The following is a 23,292-nucleotide window of genomic DNA, read 5'->3' as shown; positions in this document are numbered from 1 at the left end:
TCTATGTCCCCAATGTGCCCCTTTTACTATTCTAGGACACAACATGACATCAGTGCTCTTCTGATAAATCTTCAATGGCTCCTCATGGCCCTGGAGGGCGGGGCAGGCCCCTGATTACCTCCTTGTACACTTTGGTCCAGCCACACTGCCCTCCATGCTGCTGCTAGCCACAGGGCATTGGCATATGCTGCTCCCACCACTTGAGAGGCCACCCTGCCCTGTCTAGGCTGCTCCAGCCCTGCCCATGGTTGGGGTTTTCTTATCATTCCAAAAGATGAGAAAGATGACTATCCTATCGGGTCTCAGCATAGGTCAAGGTTTTGGGAGGGCTCTCATTTGTGCCAAAGCTCTGTATACTGGAATGAGCGCTGACAGTAGATGAAAACAGGATCACACTGGCATCTTGAGACTGACCTCAGCCCTGCCAAGCAAAGCACCTGGGGGCTGGGAGGGGGCCCATGTGAGTGTGCTGGGTTCTCCTAGGGACAGAACCATGGGTGCTCTTCCCCTTTTCCGTAATGTAAGCTTTTTTTTTTTTTTTGGTACCAGGGATTGAACTTGCAACCTTGAGCTCGCCAGGCAGGCACTTATGCCAGTGAGCTAAATTTCTGAACCTTTTTTTTTTTGTCTTTTTGAGACAGGGTCTCACTATGCAGTTCAGGCTGGCCTTGAACCCACTTTGTAGCCCTGGCTGGTCTTAACAATAAGCCTCCTGTCTCAGCCTACCAAGTTCTGGGATTACAGACATGCACCTCCCCACCTGGCCCAGCTAGAAACAAGACATTTTCTTGGAGTGGGATAAAGTGAGTATCTAAAAGGTGAAGTGAAACAGAAAGCCCCAGTAAACGATCCTTATGGGTCTTGTGTTTACTTTTAGTTTCCACGAAGCTGGGAGGGAGAGGAATAGGGCTGTGACCTTTGCCATGTGCCTCCATCAGCCAGGGCCGGCGCTTTCCGGAGGGCTCTGGATTCTGACCAGGAGACTCGTGGGCGCGGGGAGAGAGAGGAGCAGCTGTGACCCTCCACCTCTCGCCTGGATTCTGAGCGAGGCAATGGACAAGGGCCAGACTTGATGCTGTCCTCAGCCGACAGGCAGGGAGGCCTGGCTCTGCCAAGGAACCCGCACCCCTCCTTTCCCCGGAATGGTGTCCCAAGAGGCCTCCTTATCACAATCTAACGCCAGCAGGCTGCTGCCAACCAGGAACACCTGGTGCACAGCCTGACTGTAGCATTCTCCAGCTGTGTGGCCTCAGCCCAGTCTCTTCCCCTCTCTGACTGTGTTTCCCCCTCAGTAACAGAAGCTACCAATAGTGGTTGTCGGGATGTTGAGATGATTCACAGAAAAACTGTGGGTGTGGGCAGAGTCTGCTCTGCCTAGTGCCCAGGGAAGCACTGAGGAGGCGTTTGGGGACAGCTAACTATGTCATGTGCCCGTCAAGGCAGCCATCAGGCCAGGTGGTGCTGACTGACTCATGGGGGTGGAGAAAATGGAACCAGCTAAAAATACTGAAATTCTGGCTTCAATTAGGAACCCCAACCTGAGTCTCACCTAAGTCAGAAACAGGACTAGGTGACATCTTCCAGCCCAAAGAGGTCCCTAGAACCAGTCACGTGCTATTTTCTCCATTTCAGAGGTAAGGAAACTGAGGCTCAGAGATACCTTATCTCATCCTGGGTTTACAGAGGGGCTGGAAAGAGAGCTGGGACCCAGCCTGCTCAGGCAGGCCCCAGGGCCGTGGGCGTGGCCAAGCTTTCCCTGGGTCTGTCACACATGGGCCTGGGAGGGGACTGCAGGGACCTGGATGCAGCACAGCAGCAGCAGGCCAGACCTGCTGCCAGACCCTTAGGTGTCTGCAAGTGAGCCTGGGGACAGAGGTCAGCCAGACAACGGGGTTTCTCTAGGAAGATGTGTTTTAGATCTCAAAGAGGGGCAGGAGCGAAATCGATGGTTGCAGGGAGCTGGCAACCAGGGCAGAGAGGGGCAGAGGAAGGGGAGGATTGGGCCAGTCTGGCTGGGACCCTGGCCAGCCGATCCCCAGCTGCCTGGTGGAGTGGAGCTCCTGCTCGGGGTCTCCCAGGACCCTTCTTTGCATTGAGCACTGGTTTTGTAGTCAGAAAAGCTGAGACTCCCAGATCTCAACCTCTTAGAGTTCCTGAGACCATTAACAGTAACAACAGTATTACACAGCAGCACTGTATCTGTATTTGCTGTTCTGTACCTGAAATCACTTTGGACTCCTCACAAATATCCCAGGATAAAGATACTACAGTGGACCCTCGAGCTATGCTTGGCTGGTCCTAACAACAGCTTGGGTTATGACAGAATTTTAGTTTTAACTTACAACCAAAGTCTTGAGTTATAACCTGAATGCCAGCCGCTTGTGCTGCCAGATGGTCTCAGACACAGATCTGGGAGGAACATTGCAACATCCTTTCCTGTATAGGGTTCACTGAGAAATTCTGGGCCAATGACTCTCTAAGGACGTTGAGATTTGCTATATACAGGAGAGACTTTGAATGCTGTGTAGAGGAGCCCAAGCCTTCAGTTGAAAGCTTAAATTACAACCAGCCCTGGCGTGAATTGAGTTCCTAAGTCAAGGGTTCACTGTGTTATCATCCCCATGCTATGTAAGACGGAACTGGGACTCAGAGAAGTTAAGTGATTTACCCAAGGTCACACATTGCTGATATTGCTGATATTATTATTATCATTATCACTGACAGCTACAGTGGGCCAGATCTATACTATGCAGTTTTATGTCCCACTCTTATTATTGTTGTCCCCATTCTACAGATGAGGAAACTGAGATTCAACAGGAGGTCATCTGCCAAGGTCACAGTGGATTTTCTAACTCAGGTCTATCTGGCTCTGTTTCCAACCCTGAGCCCATGCTATCTCCTACAAGATATCCCTTGATCCTATGTACCACCATAGAGGTAGGTTTTGGAAAAAAGACTGGAGAAGACTGGCTGCAAGTTCCTTGGCACACAGCACATTGTGGCCTTGGTGGGGGGAGACAGGACCACAGCTGAGGTCTCTTGATGCCTGTGATGGTGCTCTCTGACTGTCCAGAGGCTTAGGGAGGAGGAAGGCAGGTGCAGCCCCACACCACGCAGAGCCCACCTGTGCAGGCCACAGCAGCGAAGACCCAGCACTGGCCGTACTTGACGCGCTGGCACCCATAGTCTTTCCAGCGCCGCAGGATGTCCACGCTGCCGATCCAGGACATGGGGCTGACACCATCACTGTAGTTGTTGTCCCAGCGTCCCTGGAGCACGCCCTGATCGTCATTGCAGTTGACCTGCAATCACAGGGCATCATGGGATACACTGGGGTCAGGGTGACAGTGAGGCCAGGCACAGGTGAGGACAGCATGGGGTCAAGGACAGGGCAGGGGTGCAGGTGCCACAGTACACAGGCTGTGGGGGGCTCATCAGAACGTAAGCTCTGTGCACTTAGGGACCGTGCATGTTTCCCACCTAGCTGTGGTCTCGGCACAAGTGCTACTTGATAGATATATGCTGAATGAATGAATACGCTGCTCTGGAGATGACATGGCTTTGCCTTCTTTTGTATAAATCTTCTCTTTCCAAACACAGATGTCCTGGGCTGAGACTCCCCAATTCAAACCTCTCATCAGGCCCAACCCAGAGCACAGCTATGTCACTGCAGCAGCTAGAGAGGAACCTGTGGACTCCTGGGCTTACTCACCATGGCGCTCACCACCCGGCCCACGTAGACAGGTCTGCTGCGGCGCGAGCAGTCTTGGCCAGCATTCTTCAGGAACTTGGGGTTGGTGTCCAAGAGCATCAGGCAAATATCCAGGATCCCATCTTCAAACTGTCAGAAGGAGCGGACAGTGAAGATCCCCAGCCACTGCAGCCCCCACCCCACCTGCTCCCTCTCACACAGCAGCCTGGGAGGGAGTGCAGGGGACGTAAGTGTGTGAGCAGTGGTCCGGGGGGCACCTGCACTCTGGGTCTGTCTGGGGACCTGGGTGTTGGCACAGAGCACGCAGAGTGGGGAACGAAGCTCCTCAGGGCCCCCGGGCCTGCCTCTGGCCGCTCTCTCTCTGCACAGCCAAGTCTCGGCCACTCCTGCCGAGGGCCTGACTCACCCAGCACAGCCCCCGCCCAGCCCCCACTCCGCTGATCCGAGCGGAGGCAGATGGCATTTCAAACACACCCAGGGTGAAATCTTGACTCCCGATCCGTGCTCACCCTCTTTGACCTCATCTCTCTCTACTTTCACCCACACTCATTCCGTCCCAGCTCACTGCTTTGGGGCCTTTGTACTAGCTGCTTTGTATGCTTGGAATGAATGCCCTTCCTGCTGCTGTCTGTACGCCTCGTGTTGCAGGTGAAGCTATATGTATCAAAGACAGGACTCCGGCTTTGCCACCTTCCATGCCCTGCCCATCTGACACCCATCAGAGGCCACCACTTTGCTGACCCTCAGATTGGTGAGAAACAGCAGTGCTGTTACTTTAACCTCTCTGTTTAGGGGTTCTCCTGTGTGCCCTGTTCCCCATCTTGTCATCCTGTCCTGGATCAGACCTTGTCACAGGCCTCTCTCAGTGCCACAGAATAACCCTCTAGGGCTTGAATTCTTCTATGGCTCCCAACTGCGCATAGCCTGGTGTAGGGAGCTGTTCCCAGCTGGGACACGGCTGGTTTTCCTATCTCATTTGGAGATTCCTTTACACACAGTAAACTCCCCGAGCTAGAATACATTTCTCAGGAGGAAAACTTCCCCTGTGCATTGCTGAACTCTGCTCAGACAGTCCCCTTTGCCTGATATAAGGGTCACCTATGGCATGGCAAATTCCTACTTGTTCTTAAAAGCCCAACTCAAGATCCATGTCCCAGAGCCCAGCACAAGTCTGAATACAAGATAGAACTCCGGGAAATACAAGGAAGGGCTTGACTTTGCTTTGTTTCTCAGGAGAGAATGAAAAGCCCTGAGAAATAAGAGCTATTTCCTTTTCTGATGTAGCTTATGCATCATGATCACACCACTGTGTCTCTTCCATCCCATGGCAGGCTAAGGAGCTGCTGGGCAGATCCACTTGTGATGATGTTCAGATGAGGAAACTGCAGGCAGCGTGAGCACACAGGATGACTTTTCTATGTCCACGGGACGACTCTCTAAGCCTGACCATTGGACCCTGGCCCATAGGCTTTGGAAACCTCAAGGTGAACCCTACTCTGGTGACCAACACTCCCAGACACTGCAAGAAATTGAGGGACTGGGTGGGTGGGGTCACTGCTTCATGCCTGTCCTCTGCAGACTCTCCTGGTGTTTTCCAGGAGGCTGGATAATTGAGGAAATCAGTGTTGGTTTAGAGAACCAGTCTGGGCACTGGCTGGAGAACAGGAAACCATGGAACAGCAATGAGCTGCCCAGCACAACCCCATCCACGGCTAACCACCCGAGACCTGGATTGCCCAGAGTGTTGTAAGACCTAAGAAGTAGATATAGCTCAGAGATGTAAGTGCCTGTCTGGCAAGCACAAAGTCCTGAGCTCAATTCCCAGTGCTGTCCCCCATGCAAGACATAAGAAGTGCTTGTTAGCCAGGTATTGCAGTATACAACTGTAATCCCAGTACCACAGGGAGGCTGAGCAGAAGGATTACAAATTTGAGCCCAGCCTAGGCTACTTAACAAGACCATGACTCAAAAAACAAGCTAAAAAGAGAGAGAGAGAGAGAGAGAGAATAAAGGAAAGGAAAGGAAGAGAAAGGGGAAAATGGTAGTTGTTTTAGTCTCTGTTTCAGGTTTGCTTGTTACTGAACATCTAGGGTCAGGGAGTCTAGCTGCTACAAACACATCAGAAAATGGTTCTCAAGATGGCTTGCCAGACAGCACTGGCATCCCCAGGGGCCCTGTCAGAGATGCCCTGAATCAGACACCAAGAATGGGGCTCAGCAACCTAGGCTTTGACTCGTTTTCTGGTGGCTCTGATGCACACACCAGTTTGAGGACCACTGCTCTGGACAGTGGTATAAGACCCCTCCTCACACACACCTAGCATAGCCTCAGTGACCTCCAGGTACTGAGTGTTATGCTGATATATAACCTAATTGCTCCTCTTTAGAGAATACTAACCAACTTCACGGCTCATAGAGAGTCTCTTAATTCTTTCCCCACCTTGAATCCAGGGCCAGTGCTTCTGCTGTGTGACTTCAGGCCAGCCTTGACCCTGACTGACACTTCAGCCATTTCAGGGCCCTTGACCCCAGACAGGCTGGGGTGGGAGATTTTTTGACCTACAGAGTGGCATCTCAGGATGCTTCATTTTTTAAACAGTGCTTCAGGTAGGAGGACTGAGGTGGTCACTGGGGGCAGATGGGATCCTACCTGCCCGAAGTTCCAAGGTATGCCATTGATGAACTTGGCCGAGCCCTGGTAGATGAAGCCCTGTTGGGTGAGCACATACTCCTGCCGCTCTTGGTCTGAGTCCATATAGACAGCATCCGCTACGGGCAGAAGAGGGTATGGGATTAGCTCTGGACTTAGCGAGGCCTGGGCTCCTTGCAAAGATGGCAGCTGGGGTGCCAACTCCCCAGGCCATGTCAGCATCTCAGAGGCCCTTCAACCTTGGAATCAGAAAAAGCAATCATTAATTATTAACTCATGCTAAGGAGATAAGATGTTATCAGTCAGTGACATCCGAGGCTGCCATTTATCCCACAGTTGGTGTCAGGACTTGTAATAAATGGATGGTGTATAATTTATTTATTCTCCCCAAGAGGCCCACAAGGAAGAGGCTTTTGAAAACCTCTTTTTAAAGATGGGAAAACTAAGGCTCAAGAAGATTTCACAGCTAGGACAACTGACGCTAAAACAAGAGATCGAGGAGTATCAAACCAGGAGTCAAGAAATCCTTCACTGTGACTTCACTAGGTGTGTGACCCTATGCAGGTCATTTCACCTCTCCGCCCACCTCTGCACATTGCTGAATGAGCCTGAGAAGTATCACATGGCTTGGGGAGGCAGGTTCTACCCAGCCTGGGGGCAAGGAGGACCCCCTGGAGGAAGGGGCACCTGAACACTGCTCTGAGATTTACCTGGGCCTGGCAGGTGACATTCCGGGCAGCAGACCAGAGGGGTCACACTTTGGCCGCTGGAAAATGCGCTGGGGCCAACGAAGGAGAAAAGCGGGTAGAGGAAAGTGAGGCAGAAGCCTGCAAGTCAGGTTGGTTTTGTGATGTTCACTTCACAGATGGGGAAACTGAGGCTGGGACAGGGAAATCTAGAGCCACGAGGGACTTCAGTGGGCCCTGGGCATCTCTCCTTCATGGATTGTCTCCATCATAAAATAAATATTAATATCACATCATGAAACATATAATTTAATTTAAATGTCCACTTTTTTCTTCTGGTTTTAAAAGAAGTTAAAACACTAGGGACTGAGGCAGGAAGACTGCCTGCCAGTTTGACCCTAGTGTGGGCAACTTAGTGACTTAGGCAGGCCCTGTCTCAAGAGTTTAAAGAAAGAGCTGGTGATGCAGCTCAGTGCAAAAGCCCTGAGTACAATCCCAGGGAATGCAATCAACCAACCAATCAATAAAATGATACATTTTCCTGGGGGAGAGAAGTGTTGCAGCCCCTGGGCTGCTGTGCTCCTCTGGAGAAGTCAGCCTGGAAAGAGGGCCCAGTTTTGGGGTGCTGGCCCTGAAGGGGTCCTAAGGGCTCCATCGGGTTGTAGCATCTCCACATTGATCATGGTGAGGAGAGCCAGTGCGACAGTGGCCAGGTTGTATGCAAGCTGCTCTTGGCTACATCGATGTGCGGTGAAAATTCCCCGTCAGGTGGATGCTGTGTGGCTGCGCACCAGCAGGCAGAAAGGCGGAAAGAGAAAGCAGAGCCCAACAATTCCACCCTACGGCAAATGTCAGCACAGCTCAGGTGCGAGGGAGCCTGACTGTGGGGCCTCCTGCTTGGGTCACCAGACGGTGAAAGTGGGGGCCCAGGAACGTGAAACCTCATCCACAACTGGCAAAAGATCCTGTCCACTCAGCAGCTCAGGGTCAGGAAGGCCTCTTTCCCAAGCAAGCGTTTCCAGCCCTTTCCCATACCCTGGAGCAATTTCCTCTCTGTCCCTCACTCCCACCAAGGTCTGACTTCCTGGATCCTCAAGAACCCTGCCCTGGGATAGTGGTCATTGCAGTCATGGTGCTGCTTGGCCAACAGCCACTCCATTCCAGGCAGGGCAGGGCAAGGAAGCACAGGAGGAAGAAGGACATCCTCACCCCCAGCCTCACTTCCCATTCCCTAAACCGCTGAACCCTGGGTGCTGGCCAGAATGGGAATAGGCATTTCCCTGCTCCTGGTGCAAGGCTGTCAACTAGCTGCAACTCCCTGCAGATTGATTAAAATCTCCTCAAAGCTTCAGCAGGTCCCCATACGGCCTCTTGTGTCCTGAGAAATGGTTCCATGTGGCCACAGGCTATGTGAGTAGGGGTGACTGTTGTGACAGCCTCCCCCAGTGAGCCACCAGGGATGATCTCATGGTTATTAATGGGGCATAGGGCAGGGGAACTGTCCTTCCACGCAGTGTGCAAGGCATTCCAGCTCTTACGAAGACTGCAGAGTCAGCCCTAGTAGTGCTTGTCTATAGTGCAAGCACTCTAGGAGTCTGAAGCAAGAGGATCACAAGTTTGAGCCCAGCCTGGGCAACTTAGAAAGATCCTGCCTCAAAACGAAAAAATTAAAAAGGCCTGGGAATATGACCCAGTACCAAGTCTCTGGGTTCAATCTCCAGCATTGCAAAAACAAAATTAAACAGAACAAAATACACAAACATGTCAGCTCAAGTATGGACAAACATAGAGGGCAAATGAGCTTGGGTTAACATACTGGGGGCTCCTTTATGTTTGAAAAAGAGCCATCAAATCTACAACTTCTCCCTATATTGTAGGTGAGCTCCCAAGACAGTGAACAACGTTGTCTTCCAATGAGTGTCCCCCAAGAACCACGGTGGTGTTTCCCTGTGACGCTTGGAGCTTTTATAAAATGACTCAAAACAAAGACCAGGAATCAAACCAGGCCAGCGAGCAGGTAGTTGCAGGGTGGAGTGGGGGGGGCACTTTCTGTTCCAGGCCCAGGCCGAGGACCACTGAGACGCCCTCCCTGCCTTGCTGTGTCTGAACAGGCAGGAAGCAGGCAGTGGTTCTCACTGCTGTTTTAGTCAGAAGGGGAAACTGAGGCCCTGGGAGTAGGTACTCGCCAGCCCCCACCTCCTCCCCACCGTTCAGATCACCATGGCTCTTGCACGCTCTCTCCTGGGCCTCCAGGATGCTCCACCACGGTCTGCTTTCTAAGTCAAAGAGCTTCCAAAGCCACTTCACTCTCCAAGTCTCTGTTTCCTGTCTGAGCAAGGAGGGTGCTAATGTCTGCCCCATGGGATTGTGGACAGCAGCAACTGAGACCATATATGAGGAGGCCACTGGGGACAAGCTGCTCTTACTCACCATGCCCCACCTCCCTCAGTTTCCACTTTCCAAACCAGCCTGGGTGGGTTGAAGACAAGGCCTTGCGACAATGGACCAGGACCTGATGTCCTAACTCAGCCTCAGCGGGGAACTCCACTGCTGACATGGGATTCTGAAACTGAGACATTGCCATGCTCTGGGCTACAGGTTGGTTCATGTGCCGGAACTTAATCTCCAGTACAGCAGATTCAGGCCACATGAGGGGCAACCAATGGGTTCATGTGGAAAGCACAGGATGGGGTAAGCAGCTCCAGAGCAAAACTGTTGCAAAGGTGGGTCTGGTCCCCTCTCCCATGTGCCTTCTCGTCCTGTGACACCTCTCTCCACACCATGCTACAGCAGGAAAGTACTCACCAGGTTTGGTCCCTCGATCTGGGGCTTTCCACTGTCTAAAACTATCAGCCACATAAACTGTTTCTAAATCATCCAGTCTGACGGCAGACAAAAACAGATAAAGACCGGGTTCGTGATGGCATGGGCACACAGGCTCTAGCCATGGCTAAAGTCTTTGGGCACCTGGATGGCCCTGGCTAAGTGGCTTTGCTCCCATGAGCCCCTCTCCCTGTCCACAGTTGGAGATAACTGAACATTCACACCAGGGGGCTGGCGCACAGAGCTGCCACGGTGGCCTCATCCAGTTATCTGTGATGCTTCTTTGGCCCTGTCCCTCCCCCCACCAGGCCCCTGGGGAAGGAGTGTGGCTCACCTGGGCACCAGGGATTGTAGAGCAGGATGAAGTGGCCCAGTACGAAGCTGGAGCCCTGGTAACCAGTGGAGGCCTCCAGGCTGAGGCGATACAGGCCAATGGGGGCATCAGCTGGGGTGCTGAGCAGCAGCGAGACAGTGCTGTCCTGCTGGTCCACTGCTGAGGCTGACCAGGTGCCCCCCTCGACAGCACTGGACAGTGAGAAGCGGGCCATAGTCCCGGCCTCCTCACTGGGATCTGGGCCTGCGGAGGAAGAACGCAGCAGCTGTGAACCGGGGCCAGGCAAGGCAGGCAGAGGCCGAGCACGCCTCTGGAGTCCCAGGGCCCGTGGCCAAGCGTTATTTCACCACTGACCACTAAAGGAAGTCTGGCAAGAGATATCGTCTCTCCTCAAAGCCTCAGTTTCCTCATCTGTAGGATGGGAATCAGAACCCCAGCCTTGCAGGGTGGTTTTGTGGGAACCTATGAAAAGCCACTGACACACAACTAGAAAATCTGCCTGGAAAGGAGCACAGCACAGCTTGGGGCAGAGTCTCAGTCACCCAGATCGGCCCCATGGTGACTTTGGACCAAGTCACCCTCTCTCAAGGCTCAAGGCTCTCAATGCCTGACTGTAGTTTGAGAAAAAATCAAGCAAGGTGCTCCTCAAGGTGAAATCCTTTACCTGCCACCTCCTGCTCTCCCTTCAGAGACAGAAGCCTGTACTCTGCCCAAGATGGGCATGGTCCTCAGAGACCCCTGGCTGTAAGCTAAATCTGGCCCCATCTCCATATATGGATATGTACAGAGCTGGCTAAGTTATTTCCTTCTCCCTTCAATTGGCTCCCTTCAACTGTGTTCGAGCCTCAAGATAAGAGGCTATGACTTCCCAGGGCAGAAAAGTTTGCACGTCAGAGCTGAAGCACCAGCCCCTAAACATGAAATGCTACCTCAATTGTTATTCAGATTGGTCTTTCTGCACATTCTTGTGTCTGCATATTGCAAAGATGTTTTCCGGCCTCCTAGCTAGCCCAGCTCACAGTATTCATGTAATTCCCACCTCTCGCACAGTCACTCATCCTCCAGCCACTCCCTTCTTCATGAATTATTAAAATCCAGGTTAGGCCCTGGGTCGAGGCCTTTGGTCTGATGAACCTCATTCTGGCCAGACTTAGGACGCCCTTGGCTCTCCAACCATAAATATGTCTTAATGTCTTTATTCTCCTCATGGGTTGCACTGGAATTGGTAGACTGGGATTAACTCACTAGAATTCCAATAACTTTTCCATGGGGTTGCAAATACAAACTTCCCAGACCACGATGGGGATGGAACAGGGAGGGCTCTCTATACTCAGCCTTTACCTCCCCACGGCCTTCACACTTGGTCAGGGGCTTTGTACGCTCTGTTTCCTCTGAGGCCCCCTGAGATGAGGACAGGCCCAGATAGATAAAAGGAAGCTCCCTGGAGTCTCCAGGGCTTGTGTAAAGTGAGCATCAGAGCCAGGTCTGAGGCTCTTGGGATGCTTCTCCTTTCCAGAGGATGTTCTCTGACAGAGCTTCAAAGGCCAGTGACACAAACAGTGTCACAAACGTGGCTGCTTTCTTGGTGGAGGAAGGAAGGGCTCACACAGGCAGGATTGAGTCATGGGCAGGACAGGAGGGGCTGGTCACTTTCTGGACATGGGCGGTGAAGGAGAAACAGAGCATGTTCTCTGCCCGCCTGGGCAGCTGCCCGGGAAAGTTTATTTTTATTCTTCCGACTCTGAGGCTGTAGTGCTGCCTACCCTCTGTCGCCAGTATCATCTCCTGCTCACCAAGAGGTTCCCCCAAGCAATGGCCTTCCTGCCAGCCTGCCAGCCTGCCAGCCCCATCCTCGCCCCCAGCCCAAATATACCCATCCTGCAGAAGACATGCCCAGCCTCTGGGGCCTGGCCAGTGGCCAGGAGCCAAATGGAAGCCTTTAAAGGCTCCTTGACTTCCAGAGCTGATGTTCAAGGAGGAACCAGACCACCTTGAGACTCAAGAGCCACCCTAAATTTAGTTCTCTACCTCTACCCATGAGTGCTGAGTGATCTAGGTAGAGACCCCAGGCCTCTTTGATCTGCAGTCTTTTCATCAAAGAAGAAAACGGATTTGGACTATATGCATGGGGAGATCCCATTCCAGCTCTGAAAAAGGTCTCAGACCTTAGGTTATTTAGCCTTTAATGCCATGGTTTCCTCATCTGTAAAATGGGGCCAGCCACAGGACCCTCTCACAGGCTGATGTGAGTGCTAACAAACAACTCATCACTAGTGTATACTGTTGTCACCTCTGAAGCCTAGTGCTGCCGAGAGGCCGGGTGAGAGTGCGTGGAGAGCAGTTGTCGTGGTGACTACGCAGCACACGTGCACTGTCCGCAGTCTCGTCAAAAGGGACCACTCGTGGTGACACATGCCTGTAATCTCAGTTCTCTGGGAAGCTGAGGTAGAAGGGTCACAAATTGGAGCCCAGCCTGGGCAACTTAATGAATTATGGAGACTCTGTCTCAAAATAAAAAATAAAAAGGGCTAGGGGCCCAGCTCAGTGCGAAGGCACTGGGTTCAGTTCCCAATAGGGCAAAAATAAAATAAAATAAGAACCGTTAAATAAACATCAGGATGCTCAGGCCACAGAACAGATTTAGAAGACTGGAATGAGACGTGGACATATTTTAGTTCAACTAAATAATTACACAGATGTGGAAACTGAGGCTGAGACCCTTCAGGGTAAGGCTGAGGTGACCTTGTGTCACAATTTGCTCGGGACAGCCCCACTTGAGGTCTTTAGTCCCAGCACACTCAGAAATGTCCCTGTTCGTACATTCAATTACCTGGTGTACATGGTAACAGGCCTGCCCGGGTCCCATGGCCACTGTCTTGTTGACACAGTGCCCTCGGAGCAGCCATGCAAAGACACACACAGCCCTTTCTTCTGAGAGGCTCTGAGGGGTGAAGACAGGCTGTCCCCTGGCCTCACAGCTGCTCACCTATGCTGTTTTCAGGATCACTAACACAGTGGTCTTGGTGGGGCCGGGGACATCACAGGGGCCACTCTGGGCCAGGTGATCCCGGGGACCTCAGGAGTCCTGTACCGCTCCAGACCTTGCTGGTGGCTGGGTGGGGTGGCTGAGGCTTCCAGAGTAAAGCTTTCCATTCAGCCTCCTACGGATCCTCCTCACCCTTTAGCCAAACCTCCACCCGCCCCACCCGCCATGCTCAGCAAAGTAGAATTTTATCCCTGAGAAGAGTGGGTTTGTTAGTCCGATCTGTGCCCTGGGACAGAGCCTGTTGGGTTTCCCAGTCATCTGGGAACAGCCCAGGCCAGGCACATGCTCCTTCACTAAGACTCCTGACTAGCTTTCTGCCTTCTCTGGGCCTTAATTTCCCTGGAATGGCAGGACGAGCTGATCACAAGTTACAGTGACCTTGACATGGGAGCGTGGTCCCTGGCCAGGGCCCAGGCTGGGCGCTGACCCAAGGCAGCTCTGGAGGTGGGGGCCCAGCTTCCTGCTATTGTCCCATCAGCTTCCCCAGCCCACTGAGGGTCTTGGCTGCTGGGCTGGTGAGAAGAGGCTGCCCACAGGGGTCGTGGGAGTAACGGGCAAGTCAGCTGTGGTTTGAGATAAGTCCAAGGAGACAAGAGAGCAGATTAGCTGCTGGGTTGGGAAGGTCGGCTTCCCAGCTCCCAACCTGAATCTGGGGTCCTAATTACCTACCACTGAGCTGCCCAAAAAAACAGAAAAAGAAAGGTTGTTTTGAGAAGGAAGAAGGTGGGACAGCCTGGCCTGTCCCAGCTGGGAACCCACCCACCACCCCATTTCCTGGAAGATCATGGGCAGGCACTTGTGGTGGGTGATAGCAAATGTGCCTACTGTGGGCTGTAGTGATAAAGAATCTCAACTCACGACAGGGTCAGGGTTGGAGACTTGCAGTGTCCCTAACTCACCATGTGACAAAGGTGACTTGACTTTTGTGAGCTGTGGTTCCCTCCCCTGTAAGATGGGTGCTGTCTGGCTTCCACACTGGGAGGATTCAGGCCAACCATGCATGCAACAGGTGCCTCAGAGATGCTGTGGTGTTTTACCATTGCAAGCATAACTACCTCAGGGCACCACCCTAGATCTTTACTGTCACTCAATCTCCCACTTGACAGAAGGGGAAATCAAGGCCAGAAGAAAGACCGGGGACTTGCTGGGGTGCTCTGGGCTCTGTCAGAAAGGGTCTGGGGCGTGCTAGTTTGGGGGATGGCCCTGGGTAAAGAGACGGGTGGGGAGGACCCAAATGGAAGGGATATCCTGACTGCCTGAGGCTCCATGATAAGCCTTATCTAACAGCCTTCCAGGTAAATAAGGCCTCACAAGGCCCGGGAAGCTCCTGCCTGCTGTTGTTTCTGCCCCCTAAAGACCTCAGACAGAGCTGGCCTTTCAGAGACCTTAGCCAGAGTCCCAGCCAGGTGGCCCTGTCCTGACCCCAAGGAAGTGGTGTCAGCTGGTCAGAAGCCAGGCCAACTGATTTGGCAAGGCCTCTTTCCTAGGAACAATCAACATAAGAAAAATGGGTCCTGGGCATCTGGGGATAAGTTGGATGGTCCTAAATGTCCTTCCTCCCATCTCTGGAGACACTGGAACAAAACTAGAAAACGCAATCAGCATTACAGGGTCTTCTCCCTTAGCCTTCTGTTGTGACTGCTGTTCAGATGATGAAACTCAGGGTCAGAGAGGCTAAGTGAGTTGCCCAATGTCACACAGTAAGTAAGAAGCCCAGACTGCTAAGGGGTTCAAGCCAGCTGGACTTTCTCTGTCACCCACATCTTATTTAGAACTGATCTTAGAGGCCTGGGGGGGGGGTTCTTGGATTGTAAGAAGCAGCTGATAAGAGACTAGAAAGTTGTTTTGGTGTGGGAAAGAGCAGGCAGGGTCTTAGTGGAGGTTGGTGAAAGAAAGCTGCCTCCGAAGGCCGGTGATGATAGCATCTCCAGAGCCAGGTGTCCTTGTTATAAGTCTGGGCAGCCTGGCTGACATCTCCCACTTCACTTTCTGGGCCTCAGTTTTCTCATTTGTAAAGCAGAGTTAATGATAGCTCGGACTGTCTCCAGGTGCTAAGAGGCATGAAGTCATCTGTCCTGGGTCCAGCAAGGGGCAAGGGTCAGTGAATTCCAGAACAGGTCAGTGGGAGAGGAGGAGGAGGACTCACCGGTCACAGCGTTGAAGGTGAGAGTGTCCACACCAGCCTCGTAGCCACGGCCCTCAAAGTGCAGCGTCAGCCAGAAGGGCTGGCCCCGCCGCAACACCAGCCTCTCCCGGCACAGGTCGGCCGTGCGGTGGTCGCGGCCATTGACCTCCAGCTGCAAATCACATCTCTCCAGGATCAGATCTGAGGAGACGGGGACGTGAGAGGCGTCAGTGGTAATGGTAACTTTCTGTGGCCTGTGAGGCCTAGTGACACACCTGAGCACCCGGACATGGGAGCACTCCTCAGCAGCAAGAGACCCTCTCTCCACTGCCCCTTCACCCGCCATGGTCTCACAGGGGCTGGCTGGCCTGCAGCGGCCTAAGTTTCTTAGGCACAGAATGTGCCCACTCTAGCGCATTGGAAGGAGTTCCACCAACTTCCAGCTGAGTGGCCTCCGCCAACTCAGGTCTTCTGTGCCTCAGTTTCCTCATCTGTCCCCAAGGTGGGGCATGGCAGGATCCACCCGGCAGTTGTGAGTGTGAAAGCAATCAGTGCATGTGGGTGACCAGCACAGAGCATGGTGCTGCATCAGCTTGGTTCGATGGGATGGGGGTGTTGGGGGCGGGTTTCAATCTGGAAGTACGTGGTCTAGTATTACATGGTGTTTGAAGCTAGGTCCAACTTTCAGTTTACTGGAAATACCCAGGACTGGGGATTCTACTAAATGAAATACAGGACAGAAAGGAGTCAAAAAATTTATACTCTGGGCAAACAAAGGATTGATAAGCTTCTTTTTAAATAAAGCAAGAAAAGAAGTAAAGTTGAAAGGAGACTCTCTAAAGAGAAGCCAAGACATTTCAACCCATTGTGATACGGGGCTTTTACTAGGATCTGATTTTGCAATCCCAGTTAGGAACATTCAATACCTGTCTAGGACAACTGGAAGTTCAAACATGGGTGTAATAATGGTGAAACAAAGAAGTTTATTAATTTATTTAGGTATACAAAAGAGTCTTCATTCTTTAAAGACTTGCATTGAAATATTTACAGATAATCTGATTGGGGATTTAGCTCAGCGGCATAAGCGCCTGCCTTGCAAGCAGGCAGTCGTGAGTTCGATCCCCGGTACTGATAAAAAGGAAAAAAAAAAGTTTAAATACAACAGCAGTTTTGGTGTCTTGTAGGTGTTAGTTGTGCTCTGCTGCTGTGTGATCTTGCACGAATGCGTCTCCCTACCTGTGCCTGCTTCCTCAGACCCCCAAGGACTGCTTCAAAGGGAGCAGAGAAGGTCTGGCCCAGCCCAGGCAGGAGTGTGACACAGGAAAGCCCTATTTTCAGTTCCAGAAGACACTAAGGACTGAGGCAGCAAAAGGTGACAGGCAGATGGCGGCCTGAGGGAAGTACAAGTCACATAAATTGGCAAGTTCAAAGCCAAGACTGGGGAGCCTAGGGGAGGGCAAGGCAGCCTCTCAGAGCTGCAAGGCCAGTGGAGGGCACAAGGTCCGGCCATGGCCCAGGGACAGGGACTTGCCCAGCCACCCAGTGACTTGGTCCCTCAAGTGTAACACCCATTCATGTCTCCTGTTACCTGCTTAAGACATCCCCAAAGTGAGGGCCAAAGTGACCTGTGACAGCCAAGAGCTTCCTTGTGGGCCACCTCAACTGAAACTGCACAGCAACTCTGCTCTAAAGCCACTGTGGCCATCCCCTTTTGCAGAGGGAAACTCTAGGTGGCTGCATGTCCCTAGCAGGTGGCCGCTCTGGGGCTTCACCAGGCTGCAAGATTCTGGAGGCTGCCCTGCAGCCCCTTCTCTACTGCTCAGGCAGATTCTCCCGGGCCCCTCCCACCACCTGTCCTTCCCAGTCCTGGGTTGTTCCTGGCCTGAGAAGGCACTGTCCCTCTTGTCCGGAGCAGCAAGGAGGTGGGCCTTCCTGCAGGTGAGGAAGTGCTGTCTCTGAAAACTTCAGCCCCAGAGACTCAGGCAAAAAAAAGAGATTACTGTTTCCCCAATGGAACTTGAGAATGGCCAGTCCCTGGTCTGGGAAGTTGGGGTGCGTTCACTATGATATGAAGAAAGGTCTGCAGAAATCATTTCAGCTCCAAAGGTGCAGAAGTAGAGTCCAGAAGCCTAGGACCAGTAGCACTTCTACACTGCCAAGGCCAGTGGGATCCTGTGAGAAATAGCTGCTGTGGCAATGGAGCTGGGAGCTCATCATAACTGGCATCTACAGGATCCTCCAGCCTCACTGAGCCCTGCTTCTGGCATAGGAATGAGAAGCTGCACTGGGAACAACAGACCACTGAGGTGACACATTACAGCATGTCGGGTTCTTTGAGTAGGGGCTGGTCAAGACCACACCTTCCCATCTCCCAACCTTAGGGCTGCAGTACAGGCAGAGGCCAGTCCCCAGTGGACAGGGCCTAAGAGCCAGCAAGGATGCTGGGTCCAGCAGCAGGGGTTTAGGAACATGTTCTATCCAACTTCCTTGCCCTGGAACCTAAGCAGTCCTGTCACTAGGGAGGGGTGGAAGCTGGGGTGGGAATTAATTAAGCATCTCTCCTGCACCTTCATCCCTCCTGGCTGTATGAAGGCCTGGTACTACTGTCTGTAATTTACAGGAGGAGAAACTGAGTCCCAACAGGTGCCCAGAGGTGGGATTACAGACCTTGAGGGCAAGAAGGACCCTAAGCGAACATGTCTGGCCCCAGTCCCCTCCTCCCAGGATGCTTGAGCCAGGCTTGCTCTGCCACACTTTCTCCCAGCCAGCAGGGTCCAGCCAAAGCCCGGTGTCCTGAGGCCAGGCCAGCATCCCAGACCGCTTTGAACCCCGGGGCACCGCTGCAGGGAGCCAGCTTCCACCAACGGGGTGAGGCAGTGAGGGTGGCCCACCAGGAACGCACTTTACAGTTTACACCATGCTTTCGAATTCCATTTCCTCACCTGATCCAGGGAGCGAGGCTCATTTTTATGCCTTGGGAATGAGGAAACTGAGATCCCAACAGTTCCAGCCCTGGAAGCCAGGTGACCCTGCCCTGCCCCGCCCAACCCAGCGCAACCCAGCGCAGCCCACCTGTTGCTCTCCAAATCCTAGACTTGGGTTGAGCCCCAGCAGGAGGTAAGAGATCAGAAAGGCAAGGGCGACCCCAGTCAGGAGCGGTGGTGCAAACGGACTCTGACACTCACCCTCTGCCATGGTCGGGCCAAATTCCTCTGCTCCTAGCGGCGGCTCCCGAAGTGGCGGCGACCGTGCAGTGCAGACCACTGCTGGGGCTGTGCTGAGACCTGGACTTATAGCCCGCTGCGGGGCGGGCCGGGGCGGGGCGGCGGGTAGGCGGGGCGGCCGAGGCCACGAGGGCCCTGTGCCCACATGTATTGCCCCAGGCACCCGACCCCCAGGGAGGAGCACAGGCAAGGCCGCCCCCTGGCGGGCCGAAGGGAACGCAAGGCTGGGACCGATGCACGGGAAAGGCAAGACAGGCAGATGCACTGGGACCTTAGAGTCTGATCTCGGGCAGCCTGGACCGGAAACAGGAGCACTTAGGTCAGACACGTGGGGTCCCCAGGGCAAAACCACCACTCTTCTCTAGGGCCATAGATACTGAATTTCCAGGTCCCATCAGAGAGCAACACACAGGGACACGCACGCACTGAGATACACATGAAACACACAGAGAGAGCTGCAGACACAGAGACACAGTGGGTGTAGACAACACTTCAAATGGCACACGATTTAGACACAGCCACAGGAACAGGGACACAAAACCAGACTGGAATCTCAGAGATGCCCCAGGGTGTTGACACAGCCAAACACACAGACAGGCACCCACCAAGTGCCATACCACCTCAGACGCCAAAATGAGCATGTGTCTGGGTGCTGCAGCTCGGGACCCACCTGCGGATGTGGCTCAGGTTCAGACCTGCAGAGGCTGCACTGTCTCGCTACCCATCGAATCATCTGTCCTCTGCTTCCCACCTTCTCACCTACTCCTCCCACCATCCATCCACTGGCCTTCGGGAGGCTCATTGTGTGCCAGAAGAGAGCAAGGCCAGCCTTGTGGGACTCAGCCTCTGACTTCTCGAACGCTGGCACCTCTGGCCTCCCAGCCTCCTTTCCTTCCTCACCCACCAAGAGGCTGGAGCAGGGTGGCTTCCTGGAGAGACAAAGGCCCATGGGTTTCCCCCACCCTTGTGTCTGAAACAAGTTTACCTCATAGGTGGATGTGGGCTGTAGGATTGGCCCCAGCCTCTGTTTCCTGCATGACACAGGTGGGGACACACACACCTGCATTGCTTTAGTGGGGGTTCATCTCTGGTCGGTGGACTCTGACTGGAGTCTCAGGGAACACAGTGGGTTTGTTCCCACTGTGTAGTGTGGGCCCTGCTGACCTGCAGAGGTGGCCCCTGAGGCACCTTTTATCGATACTGCTACAGAAGTGGTTCCCTGCAGCCAGTGAAAGTTTTGATGGCACAGCCATGAATGGCTGTCAGTGTAGAGGCTGGAGTTCAAGTTCGACTCTGATGGCCATGTCGCTGTGGCAGGTACTTTGGCTATGTTGGCCTTCATTTGCTCCTCCTAGAATGGGGGCAAGAATCCTTCGCTCACAGGCCTGAGCTGAAAGTGATCAAAATGCCAGAGGCTTGGTACCTCTTTGTGTGTGATGAACAGACAGTACCTAAGGTCACTGAGCCTTGACACAGAAATACTGACTGGCCCAGAATGTGGCCTCACAAGAAAGAAACCGCCAATAGAGACAGACAGCTTGGTAGAAAGAAGGCTGTGTGTTTCCACAAGGGCCAGGCTTGCCAAAGGCCGTTCTCTGACCTTCTGCATTTGTAAAAGATGCAATCTCCTCCCCTTTGGTTCCCTTTTCTTCTCAGTGTGCACTGTGGGGTGCTCAGAGGACAAGAGCTCAGGAGGCTTTGCTCTCTCTCCATCATGGTGCCCCAAAATTGTAAATCTGAAGCATGCCCAGCATCCTTTTATTGTAACCATCGATATGATTATGTTATAAATGGCTTTTTGATTATGATGGTTATTTCCACCTCGCAGTGGCTTGCCTTGATCTTGACCCATCTCCTGTGGTACGGGTGGCAGAGAGACCCAGGCTTACACGCTGGCTTCTGCTCTGTGTGGTCCTGTGCACACCACTTAATTTTGGTGCCTCAGCTTTCATCTGTGAAAATAGGGACCATCACAGTGTCCACCATGCAAGGTGTCCTGAGGATCAAGCCAGGGACTGCACAGAGAGAATTTAGAGCAAACACCTGGTGCTCAGTGGTGCTAGCTGTGAGGGTATCTTTCAGGTTATCCTAGGTCCAGCACAGGGTGAATGCTCACCAGTACCCAACCATCACCCCACTTCCTTCCTCTCCCATGATCCCACTTTCCACAGAACTGTGGCTACTGGGTGACTCAGAGCCTGAGCAACTCTAGTGGGAAGCAGTTGGGGCTCAGGACTGGCTTCCGAGAAGGTGCAGGAAGAGGCCAGAGCCCAGGTTGGGGCCACATACTGGAATTCTAGCCACAATGACGTCAGTTTCCCACTTTGTTCAGAAGGAGAAGAAAACCCTTCCCCATCTTACCTCACTAGGAAAGTAAGGGTTCAAAACTCTGAGTGAGGCCCAGAAGATGCAGCCTTGGGCTCAAGCCCCTGGACAGTGTAGTCAGGAGGCCTGCATCACCCCTTGCAGGGGAGGTGCTATGCAGTGGTTAGAATAGGAGGCTGCTGGGATCATGTCTGGCTGTGTGATCACCACCAGGCCTCTCTAAGCTCACGTCCCTCTCTAATAATGAGTTCCCACCTCTGGGGTCAGAGATAATGTTAGTAGCATAAATAATCAATGTTGCCTAACTACTTCCTGGTGATGCCCCGAAGGGTCAGCACTGTTCTCTACAGAAAGCAGAGCACCCACATGTGGGCAGGGCAGTTGCAGACGATGCAGGATATTTGGTGGGAGCTGCTTGAAAGATCGCTGCCTCCCAAAGACATCACAGACACTGATGATGGATATTGAAGCCGTCCCAAGAGAGGAACCGTCTCTTACTTCAGTAAGAAATTTCAGGCCTCAAGGTAGAGGTGAAGGCGAATTTTTAAAAACCTAAATTGACTGTTGGCAGGCACATCTTCACTGGAATCTCACAATGTAATTTTTATCATATGTTAAATAGGAAATAGGCTCCAGAGGAGAAGTGGCTTACCTGACAGCGCACCAGATGTGGCCTTAGCTCCAAAGCCTGTGCTCCCTGTTCTGCAGTGCAGAGGTCAGGTCTGTCTCTACCTGCCCGAGGGATGACTGCAAGGACCTGGATCTGGTCGAGTCCTGTGCTTATCAGCAAACAAGGTCTCTCAGGGCTTCGTTCCATGCCTCTGACCTGTGGGGTGAGGTGTAGAGAGGGTGCTCAATAAATGCCTATAGCATGAGATGGAGGGAAGAGTTAGAGTTGGATAGAAAAAGAGAAGGATGGAAGGAAAGGAAGAAGGTAACGGTTCAGAGAGATGGGGCAAATTGCCTGAGGTTACATAGCATGGCCCTTCCCCAAGGACGAGGGCCCCCAGACCGAGGTGACCCTGAGCAGCTGAAGTGTGAGGGTGGGGTGGCCATGGGTGGGACCATGATGGCGTGTTTGGAGGTCGCCACTTTTCTACCAACTGGTGACTAATGGGGATGAGCAGCGTCTGGCCTGAGGGAGCCCGGGGCGGGTGCCCCTGAGGTGATGGGTGAGGTGCATCTGGAGGACAGGGGACTTGCTGAAAATGTCAGGCAGCAGGCAAGACCTTTCAGGGTCTTCGAGAGGGTGGCTGCTCAGAGCAGAAGCTGCATGTCCCAAGCTTGTGGGGCAGAGAACAGGGTTCTGATCTGGGAAGCCTGCCAGTGTGCCTCTTTATTGTGGTACTGGGGATGGAACACTGTACCCTTTACCTCCGAGATACATTCCAGATCTCTTTTATTTTAATGAGATTATAAAGTCTCTTAAATTCCCCAGGCTGGGCTCTAATTGGCAGTTTCCTGCCTCAGCCTCCCCAGTGCTGGAATCACAGGCATGCATCAAAACACCAGGCCCAGCATGTTATCTGGCAGAGGAGAAGCTGATCTGGTCATCTTGCCCTCAACGGTACCCCACAGTGTGTTCCTCCCCGTGCAGTCCACACTCACCTGCACCCTGCCCCTGCCCCTGCATGGCTCCCTCCCACTGTGCGCTCAACTGCTTTGCTCATCACTCTGAAGCATCGGCTTCAGGATGCTGAAATTAGGGATCACAGTCCGGGTCTATAGGGCTGAGAGGATGTGGCTGGGGGTGTCCAGAGATGCAGTCCCTGTGGAAACTCCTTAGGGCACAGCCAGAGCTGATGGCTGGTACCTGAGACTCTGCAGGGCTAGTGCAGTACCCCAACCCTGCATTCAGACCTCCTGGCCCTACAGACACACTGCTTGTGCCCAGGTGCACCTGCGACACCCACCTCCAGGCCTGTGCTCTGGGCTGCCTTTCCCCTGAATCCCCTCCCCGCTCCCCGTCACCCTCCACCAGGCTGGAAACTCTCACCAGAAAGCCTTTCTTTGCATTTCCTTGGCCCCAGTACCCATAGAGCACAGCCCAGGCTGCCTGGTGTGAGGACTAGCATTTGTATGTTTCTGTCTTCCTCCACTGACCTGGCTCTCCATGGCTAACAATGGTATGTTGAATGAATAAGTGACCCACAGCAGATGGAGAGGGAGAAGCAAGAGGAGGGATGTAAAGAGGAGAGGGCTGTGACACAGTGGGAGGGAGGGGGAGAGAGAGAGAGAGAGAGAGAGAGAGAGAGAGAGAGAGAGAGAGAAAGAGAGAGAGAGAGAGAAAACTTGGCTAAGCACAGGCTGTCGAGGGGTAACCTGGGACCCTTTTTGGGCAGATTTACGAGCCAGTATCCATGGCAGG

At 53.0% G+C, this 23,292-nt stretch overlaps 1 protein-coding gene and 1 long non-coding RNA gene across 2 annotated transcripts in view; one reads left to right on the top strand and one right to left on the bottom strand.

Moving 5' to 3' along the window:
• Tgm2 (transglutaminase 2) overlaps positions 1 to 18,638 on the bottom strand; it is a 31,297-nt gene extending 12,659 nt beyond the window's left edge. The window contains 6 exon segments of the mRNA NM_001173102.1: positions 3,125 to 3,302; positions 3,713 to 3,841; positions 6,362 to 6,480; positions 10,205 to 10,447; positions 15,397 to 15,576; positions 18,561 to 18,638. Coding sequence (NP_001166573.1) covers positions 3,125 to 3,302; positions 3,713 to 3,841; positions 6,362 to 6,480; positions 10,205 to 10,447; positions 15,397 to 15,576; positions 18,561 to 18,570 — 859 coding nt within the window. The 5' untranslated portion in view covers positions 18,571 to 18,638.
• On the top strand, positions 1,122 to 7,360 carry LOC134476002 (uncharacterized). The gene is made up of 4 exons (XR_010047390.1): positions 1,122 to 1,634; positions 2,795 to 2,937; positions 3,601 to 4,463; positions 5,044 to 7,360. It is a non-coding gene; the product is annotated as an uncharacterized LOC134476002 (long non-coding RNA).
• Positions 18,639 to 23,292: the final 4,654 nt, after the last annotated feature.

The sequence above is a fragment of the Cavia porcellus genome, unplaced genomic scaffold, assembly GCF_034190915.1.
Source record: "Cavia porcellus strain 051 isolate PalLab524CR breed Dunkin Hartley unplaced genomic scaffold, mCavPor4.1 scaffold_5, whole genome shotgun sequence".
NCBI lineage: Eukaryota > Metazoa > Chordata > Mammalia > Rodentia > Caviidae > Cavia > Cavia porcellus.
This window is presented reverse-complemented; position numbering and strand designations above follow the sequence as displayed.